The sequence below is a fragment of the Ailuropoda melanoleuca genome, chromosome 20 (assembly GCF_002007445.2).
Source record: "Ailuropoda melanoleuca isolate Jingjing chromosome 20, ASM200744v2, whole genome shotgun sequence".
NCBI classification, from domain to species: domain Eukaryota; kingdom Metazoa; phylum Chordata; class Mammalia; order Carnivora; family Ursidae; genus Ailuropoda; species Ailuropoda melanoleuca.
Window position 1 is genome coordinate 11,300,194 of NC_048237.1, and position 16,811 is coordinate 11,317,004.

General features: G+C 38.9%; 1 protein-coding gene across 1 annotated transcript in view; it reads left to right on the plus strand.

The window, feature by feature from the left end:
• Nucleotides 1–16,811, plus strand: part of NPAS3 (neuronal PAS domain protein 3) — an 891,598-nt gene that overhangs the window by 435,990 nt on the left and 438,797 nt on the right. The window contains 1 exon segment of the mRNA XM_034648322.1: nucleotides 1,338–1,414. Within this exon segment, the coding sequence (XP_034504213.1) occupies nucleotides 1,338–1,414 (77 nt within the window).

Consider the following 16,811-nt stretch of genomic DNA (forward strand, 5'->3'; position numbering starts at 1 on the left):
TATGTATCCAACCGACTGACTGAGTAACTGAAATGAAGCAGAATTACCCCAGCAGCATTTTGCTGGAATTTTCTTGTCAACTAGCTGAAAATGTTTTTAGAAGTAAGAAAGTGGGTTTTATTTCAATTCATACTGTGTAGGTTTGAGGAAGGTAGAGGTTTATAATAAAATTTGCAAGGAAAACTTGAGGAATTTACTTGTTGGAAATAAGGGAAAGATCTAAATATTTCCTCCCAGAAGTTACCATAAGGCAGATTTTTATGTTTGAGAACTTAAAAAAAAAAAGAAAGGAAAAATACCCAGCACCAATTTGAAAGCAAATGGTGACCTCGTGCAAAAGAAAAGTAGTAAAGGAAAGACCCTCGATCCTGGATCCCACAAATATCCTGCATTAAACTCATTTTTGTTAAGGATTAGTGGAGGCTCCTTGGGTAAGGGTCCTGCAGACAACAGATGGAGGGTCTGCTAGGAAGGAAAGGACAGACTGTAAGTCAGTAGGAGAACCCGAGGATTCAGATAAGAAACCAGTCACTTCCATGGTGAGGCACGTGCGAGGCCAGAGTCTACCTGGGTTTCTTGTAGGTCCTGTAGGAATAGTTACACATGAGTGTTCAGTAAATATGAAATCCAACCATCCTGAGACACTTAACACTAGTGCAAACAGTCATTAATGAGAATCTCTTATCCGACATGTTGTGCTTATTAAATTGTGATAAAGTTATTGCATTAGAACATAAAAAAAAATTGTCCTGTTTGCTTTTTCCTAGCGTAGACGATATGAAAGGTTTAGATACTGGGGGAGTTTGGCGGGGTGGGGGGGGTGGAGTACGTGGGCAGGCAGTTAGAAGTATGCTTTAAAAATAACAAATCTTCCATTTTAAGAAAAACAGTTCGCTAATTTATTTTAAAGGAACGTAAACATTTATGGTTTTGCTCCAGTGTAGGAAACACAGCCCAAAATGCACATGTAAAAGTGAAAAAGTCTGGATGTAGTTTTTCATGTTTGCAAAAATTAATATTCTGAATCGAAAATTTAGCCTCGTCTCTGCTTTTGCTCAGGCAACTCAGAATCAAAATGAACCCTGGGCTGTGTTTCTTTCGGAGCTCTTTGGTGTAGTAACCATCTAGTAATGTGTAGTTCGTGGGAAAATAAGTTAAAGGTGTGAATCAGAGCCCCAACTTAATTTGTTTTCTTTCTTTCTTTCTTTCTTTCTTTCTTTCTTTCTTTCTTTCTTTCTTTTTCTTCCTTCCTTCCTTCCTTCCTTCCTTCCTTCCTTCCTCTCTTTCTCTCTCTTTCTCTCTCTTTTTCTTCTTCTTTGTTTTTTAATAAGTTATAGGTGCACAACGAAGGAGAAGCCCCAGTGCACTGGCCATTGAAGTATTCGAAGCACATTTGGGAAGTCACATTTTGCAGGTAACTAAAAGAGAAAGAAGCTTGCTTATGTTTTGCTAAGAAAAATTCACGTGGTTAGTCTTTATTTAAAAAATATTTTTAGGTATCGGCTATGTGTATGAATACTGTTGTTTTATCTTGGAATTACGAAATTCTTATGAATTTATTTTTTTCTTTTTAGAAAGCCATCCCTTGAGAGAATATTAATGAGAAAGGGAGGGCAAGTATTATTTGTGCTGTAATAATTGAGATAAATTGCACTATTCAGTTGATGTGCAATGTATAGTAGCTGGCTGTTCGCAGAATGATGGTGTGTGTGCTGCATTTGTAAGTGAATATATGTATGTGTCTTTGGAGCTATATATTGTTTTTGGAAGAGCAAAATTTTGTTGTGACAGTAATGTGACATTTTATGTGCTGCCAAATTTCAGTTGTTCTTTGCTTGAGTTTGTATTCATAAGCGCTTTCAATCTTAATGTTTGCCTCCCCAAATTACAAGCTTTCTCAGAATGAAATTTTAAAGTATATTTTTAAGTAAAAGGAGACAAATAATCATAATTGATTTTTCCGATGAATTCCATGACAAGTAATGTGAGGGTTACCAGGATGGAACTGCAGTCATTTAGTCCTAGATAAGATTCATCCCAAACCCTGCATGTCACTTACTCAAAAAAATTTTTTCCTTACGACTTTGCTGTGACTTGGACATATCCGGGGGTAATTGTCCTACGTTGTTTCTGCTTCCAGGACAAACGATGACATGGCCAAAGCTTGCTTTTTCTTTTCTTTTTCTTTTTCTTTTTCTTTTTTTAAAACTATGTCAGATACATTTTTAATATGGAATTAGAGAAACAGACATGTTCAGGATAGTTAAGAGCCTTATTTGGAAAATAAAGTTGGCTATACTTTTCATTGGATCTAGCGTATTATTTCTGACAACATGTACTCAGAAAAACTGTTTGCCTCAGATTCTCTGTGGTCAAATCCCAGTGATTCTCTGAGGTGGTTCATCAGTTGGCAGCTTCAGAATCCTCTGAGACACTTGTTCGAAGGACACATTCTTACTAAATCCAAATCTTCAGGGTGAGGTCCAGAAATTGATGATTTTTAACAGCCTTTCGAAACAATTTTGATGATTCATTAGGTCTGAGGTGTCACAATTCATATTTGCAAAATTAAGGCCCTGAGCAGGCTTACTTGGTTTATTTTTGTTTATTCTGACGTTTGCCATTTCTCCATTAATATCCGTTATGTTCTTATATAACTGGTGTTTATTGAAGTACACCTCGGGATTTGCTATTCTGTCATGCACACATTTTGAGTTACCTTGGCAGTAGATCAGTTTCAGGGCTACAGAAAGAATATTTCTTCCTAGATCCTCAAATTTTTATTTTCTTTTTTCCTGTACACACTTTGCTCAGAATCTCCTTTATAAGTTTTGTAGGAGCCATGCTGTATATATATTGTTATTGTTAAATTCTGATGTGATTCAGGATGATTCCGGTTTATATTCTGAAGCATTCAGTGCATAAGACTTAGTGAAAGAAATGGTCCAAACAGTAGCCTCAGATTGTTATCCTCTCAATTCATTCTGGAATTTGAGTCCAGAGTCCTCAAGGAACGGTGACTTAGGAGCTGCAAGAATTTGAAACTAATTTAAAACACAAAACTTAGGAGTTTGAATTGAACATAAGCTTAATGTAAGTAGAGTATATAATGGTTTTTCCAAATGTCAGTTCAACAGTTGGTGTCATTGAGAGAATGGGGGCTGTAGAACGAGGCTGCTGAGCTCTTCTGCTCCTGAGATCGGTCACACCCAACTTAGACAACACACTTTAAGAGAAACGTAGACAACTAGATGTCATTCAGAATAGAATAACAAGACTGGTGTGGGAACTAGAAATCATGTCACATGAGGAGTGGATGAAGGGTTTGGTGAAGTTTAGTTTGGAAAACATGGGATTTAAAAAGGATGTTAATGTCCTTTATGTTTGAAGACCTCATGTGGAAAAAGGATTAGATACATTCTGTGTGGTCTCAGAGTGTGGAAGAGAGAAAGGGATAAAAAAAAGTCACCTTCCTTCAAGAAAACTAAATGGGGCTGTTCACATTTGGAGTGTGTTCAAATCCTTTGTTTCTAAGGGGAGGTATATATGTTTTGGTAGGGATGCTTTCAAGAAAGTCAGACCTCCAAGTATGGTTGTACTAGATAATCTTGAAATTGTCATTGAAATTAGAATTTCTTATCATTTGATTCTAATATCAGTAGTTACAGTGTGGGAAGAGGTGTATGCTCCTTTGAGTGAAATAATAGAATTTTGAGTAGGAAGGGGTTGGGAAATGGTAGTAACAAGAAGAGCCTTCTCTAAGCTCTCAGTTTTCTTCCTTCCTTGCAGGGGACTCTTGAGCCCATAGACCCTGTCTATACCACATTCAGCAATATCTCAGTGGTCCAAAAGCATAAGATGGTTTCCATATTTTCCTTCAGGAGGGTTCATGATGGAATCTGTTGATTCATGGGGACAGGGACGGATTTTTTCTTCCCTCTCTCCTCTCCTTCCTTCAGTTGCAAATATCTGATAAAAACCTGTATAGTCAGCATGGTAGGCATGGGAAATGTGGTACTTGGAGGATAAGGTAGAGATCAGTTCTGAACACCAGGGTGGAACTCAGAAAATGCCTGTGACCTCTCTGCACCAAGTGCCATGCTTCCCTGCCTGTGTCCCCAGTGATGTTTCATGGGAGAGTGGGCTAAGGACCCTTTGGTGTAGAGAGTTCAGGGTGAGGGATGAAGATAGACTCCTTAATTTTTGCTTCATCCATGTTGTTCACTGCACTATGTGTTTTTACTACATGTATCTTATTAGCCATGTATTCTCTAAGGAATATATAAGAAGTTTGGCATATCCTTTGAAATTTGACTTCTTTTTTGCTAAGATGGGGAACGTTTAACTTAATGGTGATTCTATCAATATAAAATCAACTGTTGCAAAGTCATTTTCCAATTTAATGGCCTACTACCAGTCTATGTAGGCAAGGTCATCAGCCGGGCTGTGCCCTGGGCAGCTCCGGGGCTACCAGTCATATCATTCACATGGAAACTTCTTTAATGACTGTGACTAGTACTGTAGCCCCAGTGAATCTGTAGCTGTTTCGGGCGTAAATTTCAAGATGGAGGCGTCTTCTGCAGGAGAGTTGAGGGTTCAAGTGATACCAGCCTTGCAACTGCTGGATTGTGGAGTGTATGCACTGGGACTGAGTCAAGGCATTTTAGTTCACTTTATTCTTCTTTGACTTTTATTAGTCGGCTGAGGAGCAGAAGGGCAAGGGGTCAGGATTAGAAGTTGTGCTTTTTGCAACAAGCTAAGAAAAAAAAAAATCCAAGAACTTTAGGTTATTATGTGGGACCGTTCCTGAATACAGTATATGTGACTAAGCAGTAATCTGGTTCCTGCTTCGAAAGCTCTCTCAGAGCATTGCTTTTCCCACTTCATGACTTCCTTACTACCAAAAAATATGAGTGTTGCTTACGTTTACTTTCCCAACTTAGAGACCAGATAGAATATTCATATTTTACTTATCAAAGTTAATGAAACACAAAATAGCAACAAATATCATCTTCATAACTCGTAAAATTAACTAGTGGAATGACTTCCCCTTAGGTGTAGATTTATGAATGGAGTGCTTTAATTATTTGCATGCCCTTAGCAGAAGGTTTTAACGGGTTTTTTTTTCTCTCTGTAAATAATGCTTACATAATCGTTACATAAAATTGCAGTATTGTTTTTGGATACTCCATAGCAATGCTACTGTACTCACCTCACAGGTGTTAAAACAAAACAAATCAGACCTGGTATACGGAAGATTTTTAAGGTTTATGTTTGTATTCATTGCCAGCATATTATGGTGAACTACCGATACGTGTATGTTATATTACTGACGTGTAATACGTATCAGTACTCGCAACTACTGCATACTTACAAAGTGATTGAAGGATGGTCTTTATCCATAACTAGTTGTGGATATTAAAATAAATGACATTTTGTGAGCTAGATGAATGCAATCATAATAAGTACGCACATGTTTTATTATTTAAGCTGTCTTGGGAGAATAAAAATAATATTCTTTAAGAAATGCCCTAACGGGAGATAATGATATCCGCATGTCAGTTCGCACTCGACTGTATTGCATGAACCCTCCTACGTCTGTGTCATTGTCTCCGCATTATTGCTGAGCATTAAGACATTTTGCATTGCTCTCCGAGCATTTAAGCCCCAAACTGCAGGAGAATCCTGCAGGCCGACCAAGGGAGAACCATCAAATACATTGTAGGATTATAACACTTGAGCTTGTTTGACTCAGAGTTGATCAGAAAAGGCTGGGCACAATGGTTACACGACTGCTTGTCTTCCCCGGCAAAACTAGGGAGCTGTTTTTGCAAGACTCCTTTATTGGTAGAACACTCCTCTTGGAGAAGACACAGATATAACCATTGCCTTAGCAGAACAGTTTAATTAAGGTATGTATTTACCTAAAAAGGTGGGGAGGAAGGGAACTCAAGGGAACTCAGCTATTTTTCTATCTGATAGGCAAAGTAGTCCGAGATTTGTGTGGGTGAGATGGATGACACCATTTCTCAATGAAATGTCAGATTTTCATCAAGAGGCTTTTCTTTCCCTCAACACCTCAGCCATAGAATACAGAGTAGAGTCCTATCTCTAGTGAAAGAAGGACCCAGGTTTAAAAAAAAGCTGTTTGGGATCAGATTTGGTTTGGGATCAGATCAAGGTTTACCTTGCAATTTCTGATTCCATTATTAATCACATTTTGAAGATTGGTTAAGGACACGTCCTGGAATCGTGACTACTTTGCATACTACTTTGGTCCTGCAGAATTATTGTCAGAGAAAAACATACAGGTTCCCCACCAGAAATATTTAAAGATTTGTAGTTGATGTAATGAGGAAAACAAACAGTATCTTGTGACATTTTATATCTTTGTTATTGTTCAGGTATGTCTAGTCACAGTCCTGCTCCTGTCTCTGAGACCCATTCAGTTGTCGAAGACTCAGAAAAAGATTCTTTAGAGAAAGTGCATGAGGTCTGTAGGCAGAAGAAGCTACTTATAACAATGTTGGGGTTGGGGGTAGAGAATGCCAAATGTGTTGTTCTCAGCATCTCCTTGAATCAGCAAGAGAAAAATAAAAGGTTGGCAAGTACAATTCAAACATCTGGACAAAGCAAAGTGAATAATACCTAAAACAGCTCCAAAGCTGACTAGTACAAGACCCAAATTATTTTATTTAAGATACTGGTTAGCCAAGCCAGCATTCATTTTACATTTAATGACAGTGTTTTTTAAAAGACTTCTCTGAGAGAGAGTGATAATGTTCAAGTTTTGTCCATTTCATTGATGAATTGGAATTTCACCCTTATTTATTATTTTATTGGAACTTAGAAATGAGTATCTCTAGGAAGTTGCATAGTCTTACTCCTGTGGCCCTTGTTGGCAAAGTGGCATCCTGCTGGATATCAATGCTAAAATAAAATACAATAACTTCAAATAATAGAGGTATTCTTTAGCTGTGATAGAGGAAGGAGAGAAGGGTGAGCAACCCTATAGTCCCTCCGTGATCCAGAATGGTAAGAAAATGTAAAACTAAATATAGAAAAAGAGAAAGTTAGTGAATATATTTGCATATGCAAATTAGCTTAATTGATACTGCTTGCCTCTACAGGGATTTTTCATTACAAACTGGAGTGCTACATTGTTCAGCTCATATTGAGTAATTTAGTAACTAATGAGACCAGTTTGCACTAATTTGCATATGATAAATGAGCTTAATTGCAGTAAATAACTTGGAGGCATAATTACTTAATTTTCCTGTGTTGCACGGCTTTTAAGTTCACTTGTATGAACAACTCAAGATAATTTTGCATATTTAAATTAGTTGCTTTTAAATTTTCTTGAACAAAAAAAAAAGGAACACACCTTATCAATTGAGCTGTAAAACAATTGGAAGTAAGGCTTACAGTGTTTTTATTTAAAAAGAAAAGAAAGAGACGTAGAAATTTCTTCACTCTGTTGTTCACCTGTCTCACTTCCTTACCTCAAATAAGATAACGGCAGTGATAGGAAAATGTTTTTAATGTTGGAAGCTAATTCACAACTTCTATGAGAAACTGACCTGAGTTTAAACTGAAATACATCTATGAATGAATCGTAACTTTTTTGAAAGAGGGTTTATAAAAGAGATGTGTCTGTCCTTTATCTAATTTGGCAACTGAACATTAGAGGAGTCAGCTGGGTCTCCTACCTGCAATGTGCCTGTCATCAAAGTTGCTGGGCTGCGACGAAGCAGGCGTCGCTCTGACCCTTGCATGTATTTCCTATCTAGATTAATGTTTTATACTTAGGAAATTGGTTCGTTGGAGAATCTCAGTGTGGTTTGCCAAGGATTAGCTCACTGGTCTTCACATTAACCAAAGAATGTGTGTTTTATCAAGATCTCCATCCTCAAAATTGAAAAACTTAAAGCACACAGAGGTTGATGGCCAAAGTATTATTTCACAATACTTTATTGCCTTAGCATTGCATTTTAAGGGAAAAAGTAATTTATTCAAAATTAACAAGTGTATAATATCATATTCGTGATTGAGGATGAGAAAATACTTTATGGCTGTGAAAGTTTAAAACTTGTCCTTTAAAAAATCATCGCTGCTTTGCCTCATTGTTTATTAAAAAAACGTAGGAAACATTAGGGCTATTGATTTGCCACACTTTGGAAAAATAACTCTTGAAACTTTTCTCTGAAAAGGTCAAATCCCATTAAATGTAGTATAAGTTTCCTGTCTCCTTTAGAGGTGGGCTAGAGCAGGTGCTAATACTAGAATATTCCAAGTGTGAAATTTCAGTCCTTCATATAATAGAGGCTCAAGAAATATCTGGTGAATAAATAAGCAAAAAAAAAAAACAAAGTCCTTAGCAAAGTAGTAGTTAACCCCAGAGCCCCAGAGTAGGGCCTCCTCTCACCTCCGTGTTCCCAGGTCAGTTTATACCCACGTTCTCTAGATGCAGGGCAGAGTATGGCAGATTCTTCTGTTGCATGGATTTTTGGCATCTAGCCAACTTGAGTTCACATCCCAATTTGCTCACTTAGTAACTGTGTGGACCTAGAACAGTCTCTCACCCTAAGATTCCATTTCCTCATCTTTAAAATGGAGAAAATAGTAGTAAAAATGTTCCTGACAGGCATGTTGTGAGGATTGAAGGAGATAGTATGGTTAAAAGTGCTTAGTCTGGAACCTGATATATGGAATGTGTTTAAGTGTCTGCTAGTAGTCGTCTGTAATAATGCCCAAGGTTCTGAGGAAAACTGTTAATGCTTATCAGTATCATTACCGATATCAGAATACAGGAACTTTCTTAATCCTCTCAGGTTAAAAGCAAGATACATATTTTCATTGGACACAACATCAGTTATCTGTTTACATATTATGTATTTGGTAGTATATACTAACTGGCTCACAATAAAAATTTTAAATTTGGAGGTAAGAATATATTTTCACCTTGAGAGTGAAAAATCGTTCTCAGAACAGCCAAAGGAGTTGTCAGAACAATCTCATTAGCAACCTAGAAGCAACTAGAAAAAGTAGAGTTTATGAAGGTACTCCAGTATCGACATTTCCTTTGAACCAAAATGGGATATACCATTACTCTTCTCATACTGCCCAGTCTTCTCGATTTGCTTAGAAAAGTGGGAATGAACAGCCAGTCAGAAGTCCAGAAGAACTAAAAGGTAAAAGCAGTCATCATTCTTTGCTGCAGATTATGTTAAGGAGACACTGAAGTGTACATAGGATTCTTCTCATGTATGTTGCCCAACATCTGTCATCTCTTATGCGGGAGAGGACACCTGTCCACATCAAGTGCAGAAGGGAATACTTCTGGAAGGATTTTCATGGTGGTATATGTATCTGTGTGGCAGGTACATACATATCCCTCCGGGTTTTCGCATACCTTACTAACTTTGATTTGCAGAATAGACATATGGCATCCTTCACTGATAAGCAGTAGGAGAGGTGTGGGGGAGGAGAGGGGGGTTTGAGGTGACTGTTCCTGTGGAGGAAAGCTGGAGGTTTGGGCCACGTGACTAGAACTAGCGCTAATAGTAAGTGAGGGCTTTCTAGCCACAAAATTACCTGAGATAGCCAGGATCTAGGAAAATGAGACAATAAATCTAAAAATACTAGGCTTCAATTCAGTAAATATTTACCGAGTGCCGTATTTGCATCAGAGAGTGGAGAAAATACTAAGATACAAAGATGAGTCATGATTTTCTCTCTCAGCATTCCCAGTAAGAGTTGAGAAGACTGATAACAAAACAGACCAACACAGTTTGGTTTAACTCAGATGAGAGGATTTAGAGTCAGTTATACCTGGGTTTGAACTCCCGATCTTAATTATGTAGATTTGGGCAATTTATTTGTACTCTCTCCAAGCCTCAGCTTGCTCACCCCCAAATCGAGGTGGTGGTGGTTCTTAACTCCTACTGTAAGAGTTAGATGAGATGCTGCAAGTGCCTGGTGTGCCCTGAGTGTTCAACAGAAGTTGGGCCCCTGGGCTGCACCTTGAAGTAACAGGTGGAAATCTGATTCTCCAGCTGGGGGCTGGTCCACGAGCGCTTCCTTTGGCTACAAACTTATAATTACACACTTCGCCCCCTTAGCCCAACCACACATGCCCTTTTAAGTCTGGTGTTCATGTCTGTGGGAGTTTTTGAGGGTCCTGGCCTCACTAGGACATAGGTGTTCTGTAGCGTGGGTCCCATATGGTAGAGGTCGGGGAAGAAGAGCAGCGATATTGTGGTTGGCAGCTTTTGTTTGGAGCCTGCTGTTAGGAAGATTGCTTCCAAGGTATGGAAAGCTATCTTTAATTCTTTCTCAGGGTTGCTGCATTATTTGGAGATTAAACTGGAACAGAAGGATAATTATACTTTCAATTTTCAAAGTGGACAGAGGTCTTAGCAAATCTTAGGGTTATGTGTCAAATATGAATATGAATAATTTCCTGATGCCTGTAGATATCTGCAAATCTGGGCCATATTACAGTGTTCTTTCAGGCTGTAGAATAGTCCTTGGTGGTAGTAAACATTATATTCTTGTTACCGGCCTCGGCTATGAATGACAGAATAGAGTGGCACCAGCTCATTATCATTTATCAGGGAACCAAAACACAGTCAATATGGGCAGGGTTGCTTTCTCATCTGAGTTTCCAGAATCTCACAAGCCTTTTGGATTCTGTCAGCCTTTGGTTTTGAGGAAAGATTTGCAGGGGTGGGGTGGGGGTGGGGGTGATGATGTGCTTTGTTTCCCAAACTAAGCTGATTGCAGACACTTGTGGGCACCCGGGGGAGGCTAGGATCCTGCAAAACACTTGGGGGAAAGTTTGGCCCCGAAGAATTGAATCAAAATTAGTTTAAGATATTAAAAAAAACCTCTAAATACAATAAAAGCTAAATTGAACACAAAATTGAACAATTACTATCGATAATGTCACATCTGTAGTCCACTTCACTAGCTTTTTGAAGTCAGGAAGATTATTACCGAAGAATCTTCCATAAGTTGTTGGCCCTCTGTGCGCATGCGTGTGTGCACCTGTATGCGGTCAAATATCCCTTACTAACTGCACAAAGTAAAAAAAAAAACAAAGGAAGAAATGTTGAAAAGTCAAAAAAAAAATGCAGCCACGAAAGACCAAGTAAATAAAAAAAAGAAGTATTTCTCACTCTCAGTTGTCTGTTTCCCTTTGTACATTCGACTTTCTGTAAATCAGCCGAGATGAAATTGTGATCCTTGTCCTTTTGTGGAAGGAACAGCTGATTTCAAGAGGGAAATTACACAGCACATTGTGGCTGATACATGTTGGCAAGTGGTTTTCTTCCGAGCCGGACTTGGGTAATACTATCTCTATTAAACGACCGCAGTCAGCAATGTCTGTAGGCACTAGTAATAGGAAGGAGCTATAGGGGTCCTGCTGGAGGGTACAGGGTTTACTACTGGGCTCCATTCTCTCTCTACTGCAGGCAGGCACACACCTGCAGGCCGGCCCAGGAGCTGGGTCAGAGGTTCCAGGGCCCCAAGACTCCCGCTGTTTTTATTAGTCTCCTAGTGTCTTATGAATGTTAACTCCCAGACCCTTGCCAATTCAGGATCTGATGATTTAGGATTGCAAGGTAAGGAATCCGTGAGACTGTGTTACTTGGTAACAGCAGAATAGAATTCTGCCTAAGAGAAGAAAAAGCCATACAGTGTTATATTGCCTCTGTTGGGTGGGGGGGGGAGAAAAGTGTTTGGGTGAATTAGCAAAATTATTATAAATATTTATTATCCCTGGATGAATACAATGTGTATGGTTGGATTACCCAAGCAGAAGAGCCTCGTCAAATTCCCATGAGGCCAGGTGACCGCTGCAGGAACTGTCAGGTCAGAGTAGCTGTTCCCCTTATTTCTAAAGATTTAAAAAATGCAGGTGACCCTTTAGGCCACCAAAAAATGCCCTCGGCAATAATCCACTCTCATCCTTCATTTTAGGGCAATACAATGTTTTAGGAAATTTAGTCTGGTGTGGAGATTAGACCAAGGGTAGAATTGACCTAAAGAAACAGAGATTTCTTTTTTTTTTTTTTCTAAGTGGGAAGGCTGTGAGTTCTACATAAATACAAAGGCAAATGATAATATCAATGACTATTTTAATTGCATCTTTAATCCATAAGGATAGTTCAATGACATTTTAAATTATACTTTTAGAATTGTAGTCACATAGGAGATAAAACTCAGTAACTATTTAATAATGCATAGTAAGATCAACTGTATCCTCTCTTGAGATCACATTTAGGTGAACTGAATGTAAAAGCCCAATCCAGAATTTAGACAGCATTTAATCTTCTGGGAGACAATGCTGGGTCTTTCTAAATATAAAGTACCCATGCCTGGTCCTTTGCATTGGGACCGGTTATCTTGGCTGAATGATGAGTTTCACTGGATTCACAGCTAAGCTGTATTATTGCTATTTTTTTTTTTTTTTAGAAGGAACTGGATTGTTATAGATCAAATGATTCACAGTACTGGAAGGTTACTAAAGAGTATGTGACAGACTGGTAACTAATTAAGAATCATTTAACCTGGCTTCACTTGAAGACTACGATGTAGTGAAGGAGTTTATGTTGGGGAAACATTGCAGAAATACAGCAGTCCCTCCTCAGGACGTGTCCTCTCCCGAAACTGGTGGGACGCCTCCGTCGTTGCTGCTGCTGCGCCTTCACTAGAGTAGTCGAGGGATCTCACTGAAGTGAGAAAGGGAACTTTGTATGGAAAAGACTCATCCTGCTGAGAACATTGGACACGTAGAGTAACTTGTGGATTCTCTAAAACTGAAGAGTTAAAATTGGATCCAAGCACCAAGTAATTGGGATGGATGCAGACTTTCAATACAGAGCTATGCAAAGCTTGGGGGAAATAATATATATTAGCACACATGTATGGAGACTCAGTGTGTGACCGATACTCGCGGAGCCAGCTGCTTCTGTGCATTTTCCCGGTTGGTCCCCTGGCCCGTCTTTTGAATTAGGTACTGTTAGCATTCCCGTTTAAGGGTGAAGAAACTGAAGTTCAGAGTGGGAAAGTGACTTGCTAAGGACCCACAGCTTTTAGGGATGGGCACAGCTGGTATTGGAACCCGGAAGTGGACGTGAGAGAGACAGAGACAGAGAGGAATGATGAGGGAAATATTAGGTATTAAATCATTGTAGCGTTGAAGTTTTTCAAGTGACATACTTTAAGCTCTGGTTTGAATGGAAACTAGAGGACATGTACTTTTGTTTAATAAAGAAATATTTGCCCTGAGCAGAAGACAACATTTTAAAGCTTGTCATTTCATTCCTGGGAAAGTATTTGAGGAAAATGACATGGCTCAGCCCTGTTTGCTGACCATTTTGTTGTCTCCTGCTGAGACTTGCCATTTCCATAGCCAGTGGGCTGTATTGAATCAGACAGAAGCAATAGGTCATTAACAGAAATGGAGACTTGGGACAGCCTGCAGAGGCTGAAAGACAAGCAGAATCATTTCAGGCCACATCAACAAAGCTGTGTCTAATAGAATCTCATGCAACTATGTTGGAAGAGTTTAGCCTGGTTTTCAGAAAAACTTCAGAAACTTTAAAAAGCACGAAGTCATTTCTCCCCAAAGAGTGCCATGCTTAACATGAAAATAGAGGTGGGAGAGAATACTCTTCTGGTTTCTACATGCTGCATTTTCTTCCTTAGTCACATCCATTGAAAATAACTGTTTAAAATCCATTTAGTTAAAAAAAAAAATCCCAGTTTTGCCACTGACATATACATTCACCTTGAGATCTTTAACTCATAGCATTCATCCAAAGGGAGAATATATTATTTAATTTGGTCAATATCTAAGTTATTAGTGTGTTTCCTTGATCCTTGGCGATTGTTCTGAATTATTACAATTGGGAGATGGGAATGTGGCGGGGGGCAGATTTTGCCACTGAGATCATCGGCCATTACTCTTTAAAACCTAGAAGACATAGAACACCTAGCCTCTTAAGGGTGGTCCAATTCAGAGGAAAAATACAGACCCTCAATGTATTCATATTGAACAAGTATTCATGGCTTGCTATATAGAAGACATAGCAAATACAGCGATGGAGAATAGGTGTTATTCCTTCTCGCAAAGAATTTATAATAAATTTCTGCATTCTAATCTGGATTGGTGGGTGCAGATCTGGAGACAGGATCTAAAATTCCTGTGACTACATTTACAATTAAAACTTAGGAAGTGGGATACCATTTTAAGGGCCAGCTTTCATTCATATACTTAAAATTCTCCATTTAGATATATACATTGAGATCACATTTAGGTGGGCTGAATGTAGAAACCCATGTGTATTTTTGGGGAAAAAAATTCTATAGTGTTTTCATAGTGTCTTGTGTCTCCTACTGGATGGTAAGCAACTTGAAAATAGGAATCATTGTCTTGTTCATCTTTGTGTCCCCTGCTGTGTTGTGTGCTCAGTAGGTACTCAGTATTTTTGTAGAATGACTTGAATTTGTATAAACAATGCATGTAACTTCTAGCCCATTGATCATTAATTGCTTCTTATGTTTTGGGCGGTGTTATTACGAAGTCAGCAATACTAAATGATTCCAAGGTGTATTGCTGTCGCTCGAAGAAGACATTTACATGCCGGGCTCTTAGTAGGGTTAATGCATTATGCACCCAAGTCCCTAAGCACCGACGTGAGAATGTCCTTCTTAGCCAAGAGGTCATTAAAGAAAACACAGTCTCATAATGTCATTTCCCCCTTAATTTTCTGATTACTTACATTTGGTTTAGTCCTAATTATGAATACCTTTAATTGCTTTATCACAGTGGTGATTAACTGTGCCCAAGTCAGACCCCTTTGAAAGAGAGGACAACTCCTTCTAAAGGCTTTGCATTATTGCGCTTAGGAAGAATACTAAACAGAGGAATAGAGGTGGTCAGACTTCCTAAAGGCCAGTCAGTTCTACATTCCTCAGATACCCAGGGGTGATTTTTAATTTTGAGTTTTTCAGAGCTGGAAAAGCTTAACCTTCTAAATGTTTCTTTTCCCAGCATGTTGTAATCTGCTACTTTATTTACATGAATCATTCTGCCAGAAGACAATATTGGGAATAAAATGTTTGCCAGCTGTTCTCCAGCATATTAAAAAAATAATAAATAGACTTTGAGATCCACATGTTATCATGGAGGGAGTACTTGGCTGTGTTTGCCTTCATTGTTTTCTGTTTGTGTATGTAAGGTAGCCATGACTGAGAGTTCTTGTGTTTTGTAGACTAAGTTCAAAATACCAAATCGAAGTTATTTCATGTGAAATGCTTGGTAGCACAGGTTCATTTTAACCAAAATACAGGCATTGATAAAAGTGGTTAGTTTTATTCTTAAATGAAATCACCCACCTTAGGATATAAAAGAACTAAAACCTTGAAAATGTGCATTTGAATTCTGTATTTTAATTTAATTGCTACAAAAGGGACAGATTTTAGGATTTTAACTGAGTTTGGGATCAAATCACCTGAATCTGAAGTCAGCAGCCAGCATTATTTTAAAGTTTCTCTGTGCGTTTTAAAGACTGTATCATCGTACCATATTTATTTAAATCTTTTCAATTTTATGTTCTTCTCAGAAATATCAGTATATCTTGCACATTTGCATTCATCACCCAGAAATTTAATTGATGGAGTTCATAACTGTCAAACAACGCTCATTTCTCCACGTTCTTCCTCACTGAGGCATGGGCCACTCACTGGGGATCAGGATGGAGACTCTGTTCATCCCTTGAAAAAGGAGTAGATTTGGTCTGCACAGAAGGGAGAGTCTTTGCTTTGGGAAAGCTGGCACAGATGAGCGGGAGGACACGTCACTGTCAATTTATTATCAAGCTATTCTTTCTCCCTGGAGGGAGGCTTTAGAATTTTTAATCTATGATGATTCACACTCGGGAAGCATCTCTTTTTCTCATTTTGTGACTCCCACCTGGAAGAAAACGTTCATCCAGTGGCTCATTTGCAAAGGAGCAAGTGAAGAGAAGTGATGTGTAGATAAAGACCCTCCTTTGCTTTTTTCTCGGGGTAGGTGCCCGTGCCACACAGCTGTTCTGGTGCAGTGGAGGACGCTGCCGCAGAAGCCGAGAAACACTGGCACAAATGTATCTGCCATGGTGCATTTTCTTGTCATGCTAATTTTCCCTGTTGGAAACTTGGTGCACAAAAATACAAGGTTTCCTATACCTGTTTTAGACCCTGTCCTCTCTGTGTCTCATCTTTGGAGTTTTTTTTTTTTTAATGAAAAAATTAAGAAATAGCACCAGTATTTTTTCAGATTTCCCTTGATAAGACTTTCACCCAAAAGCTGACGAAATAGGCAAATTCCCAGTGTGCTGCAGTGTGAGGGGATTATCTAGTTTATTGTTTTCAAATACCCCGAAGTCTAGGAAGTGCCAACCCACACGACAGGGTGGTAGCAGACTGACCCCCAGCAGAGAAACAATCAGGTCTAGCAGAATATTCAGCTGTGGGGCCAGCAAAGAAAAGCTGACATCCAGATGCCAGTGCTTTGGAAATTTTATCTGTAGTTGCACATATGGGTTCTGCATCTGCTCGCGTTATGCTGGCAGTCGGCGTCCAAATTGACACAGCTACCATGGCGTGAGCAGGCAGAGGCACGACTCTATGTCTGGGTCTCTGCGAAGACAGCTGTCAAAAGCAGTGATGGTAGCCTTATGATAGCTAATTTTCAGAGGACCAACCTGGGCTCTCTGAGTGATAGGTTTTAAGCACCCATGAGTCGTTTCTGAATGGCC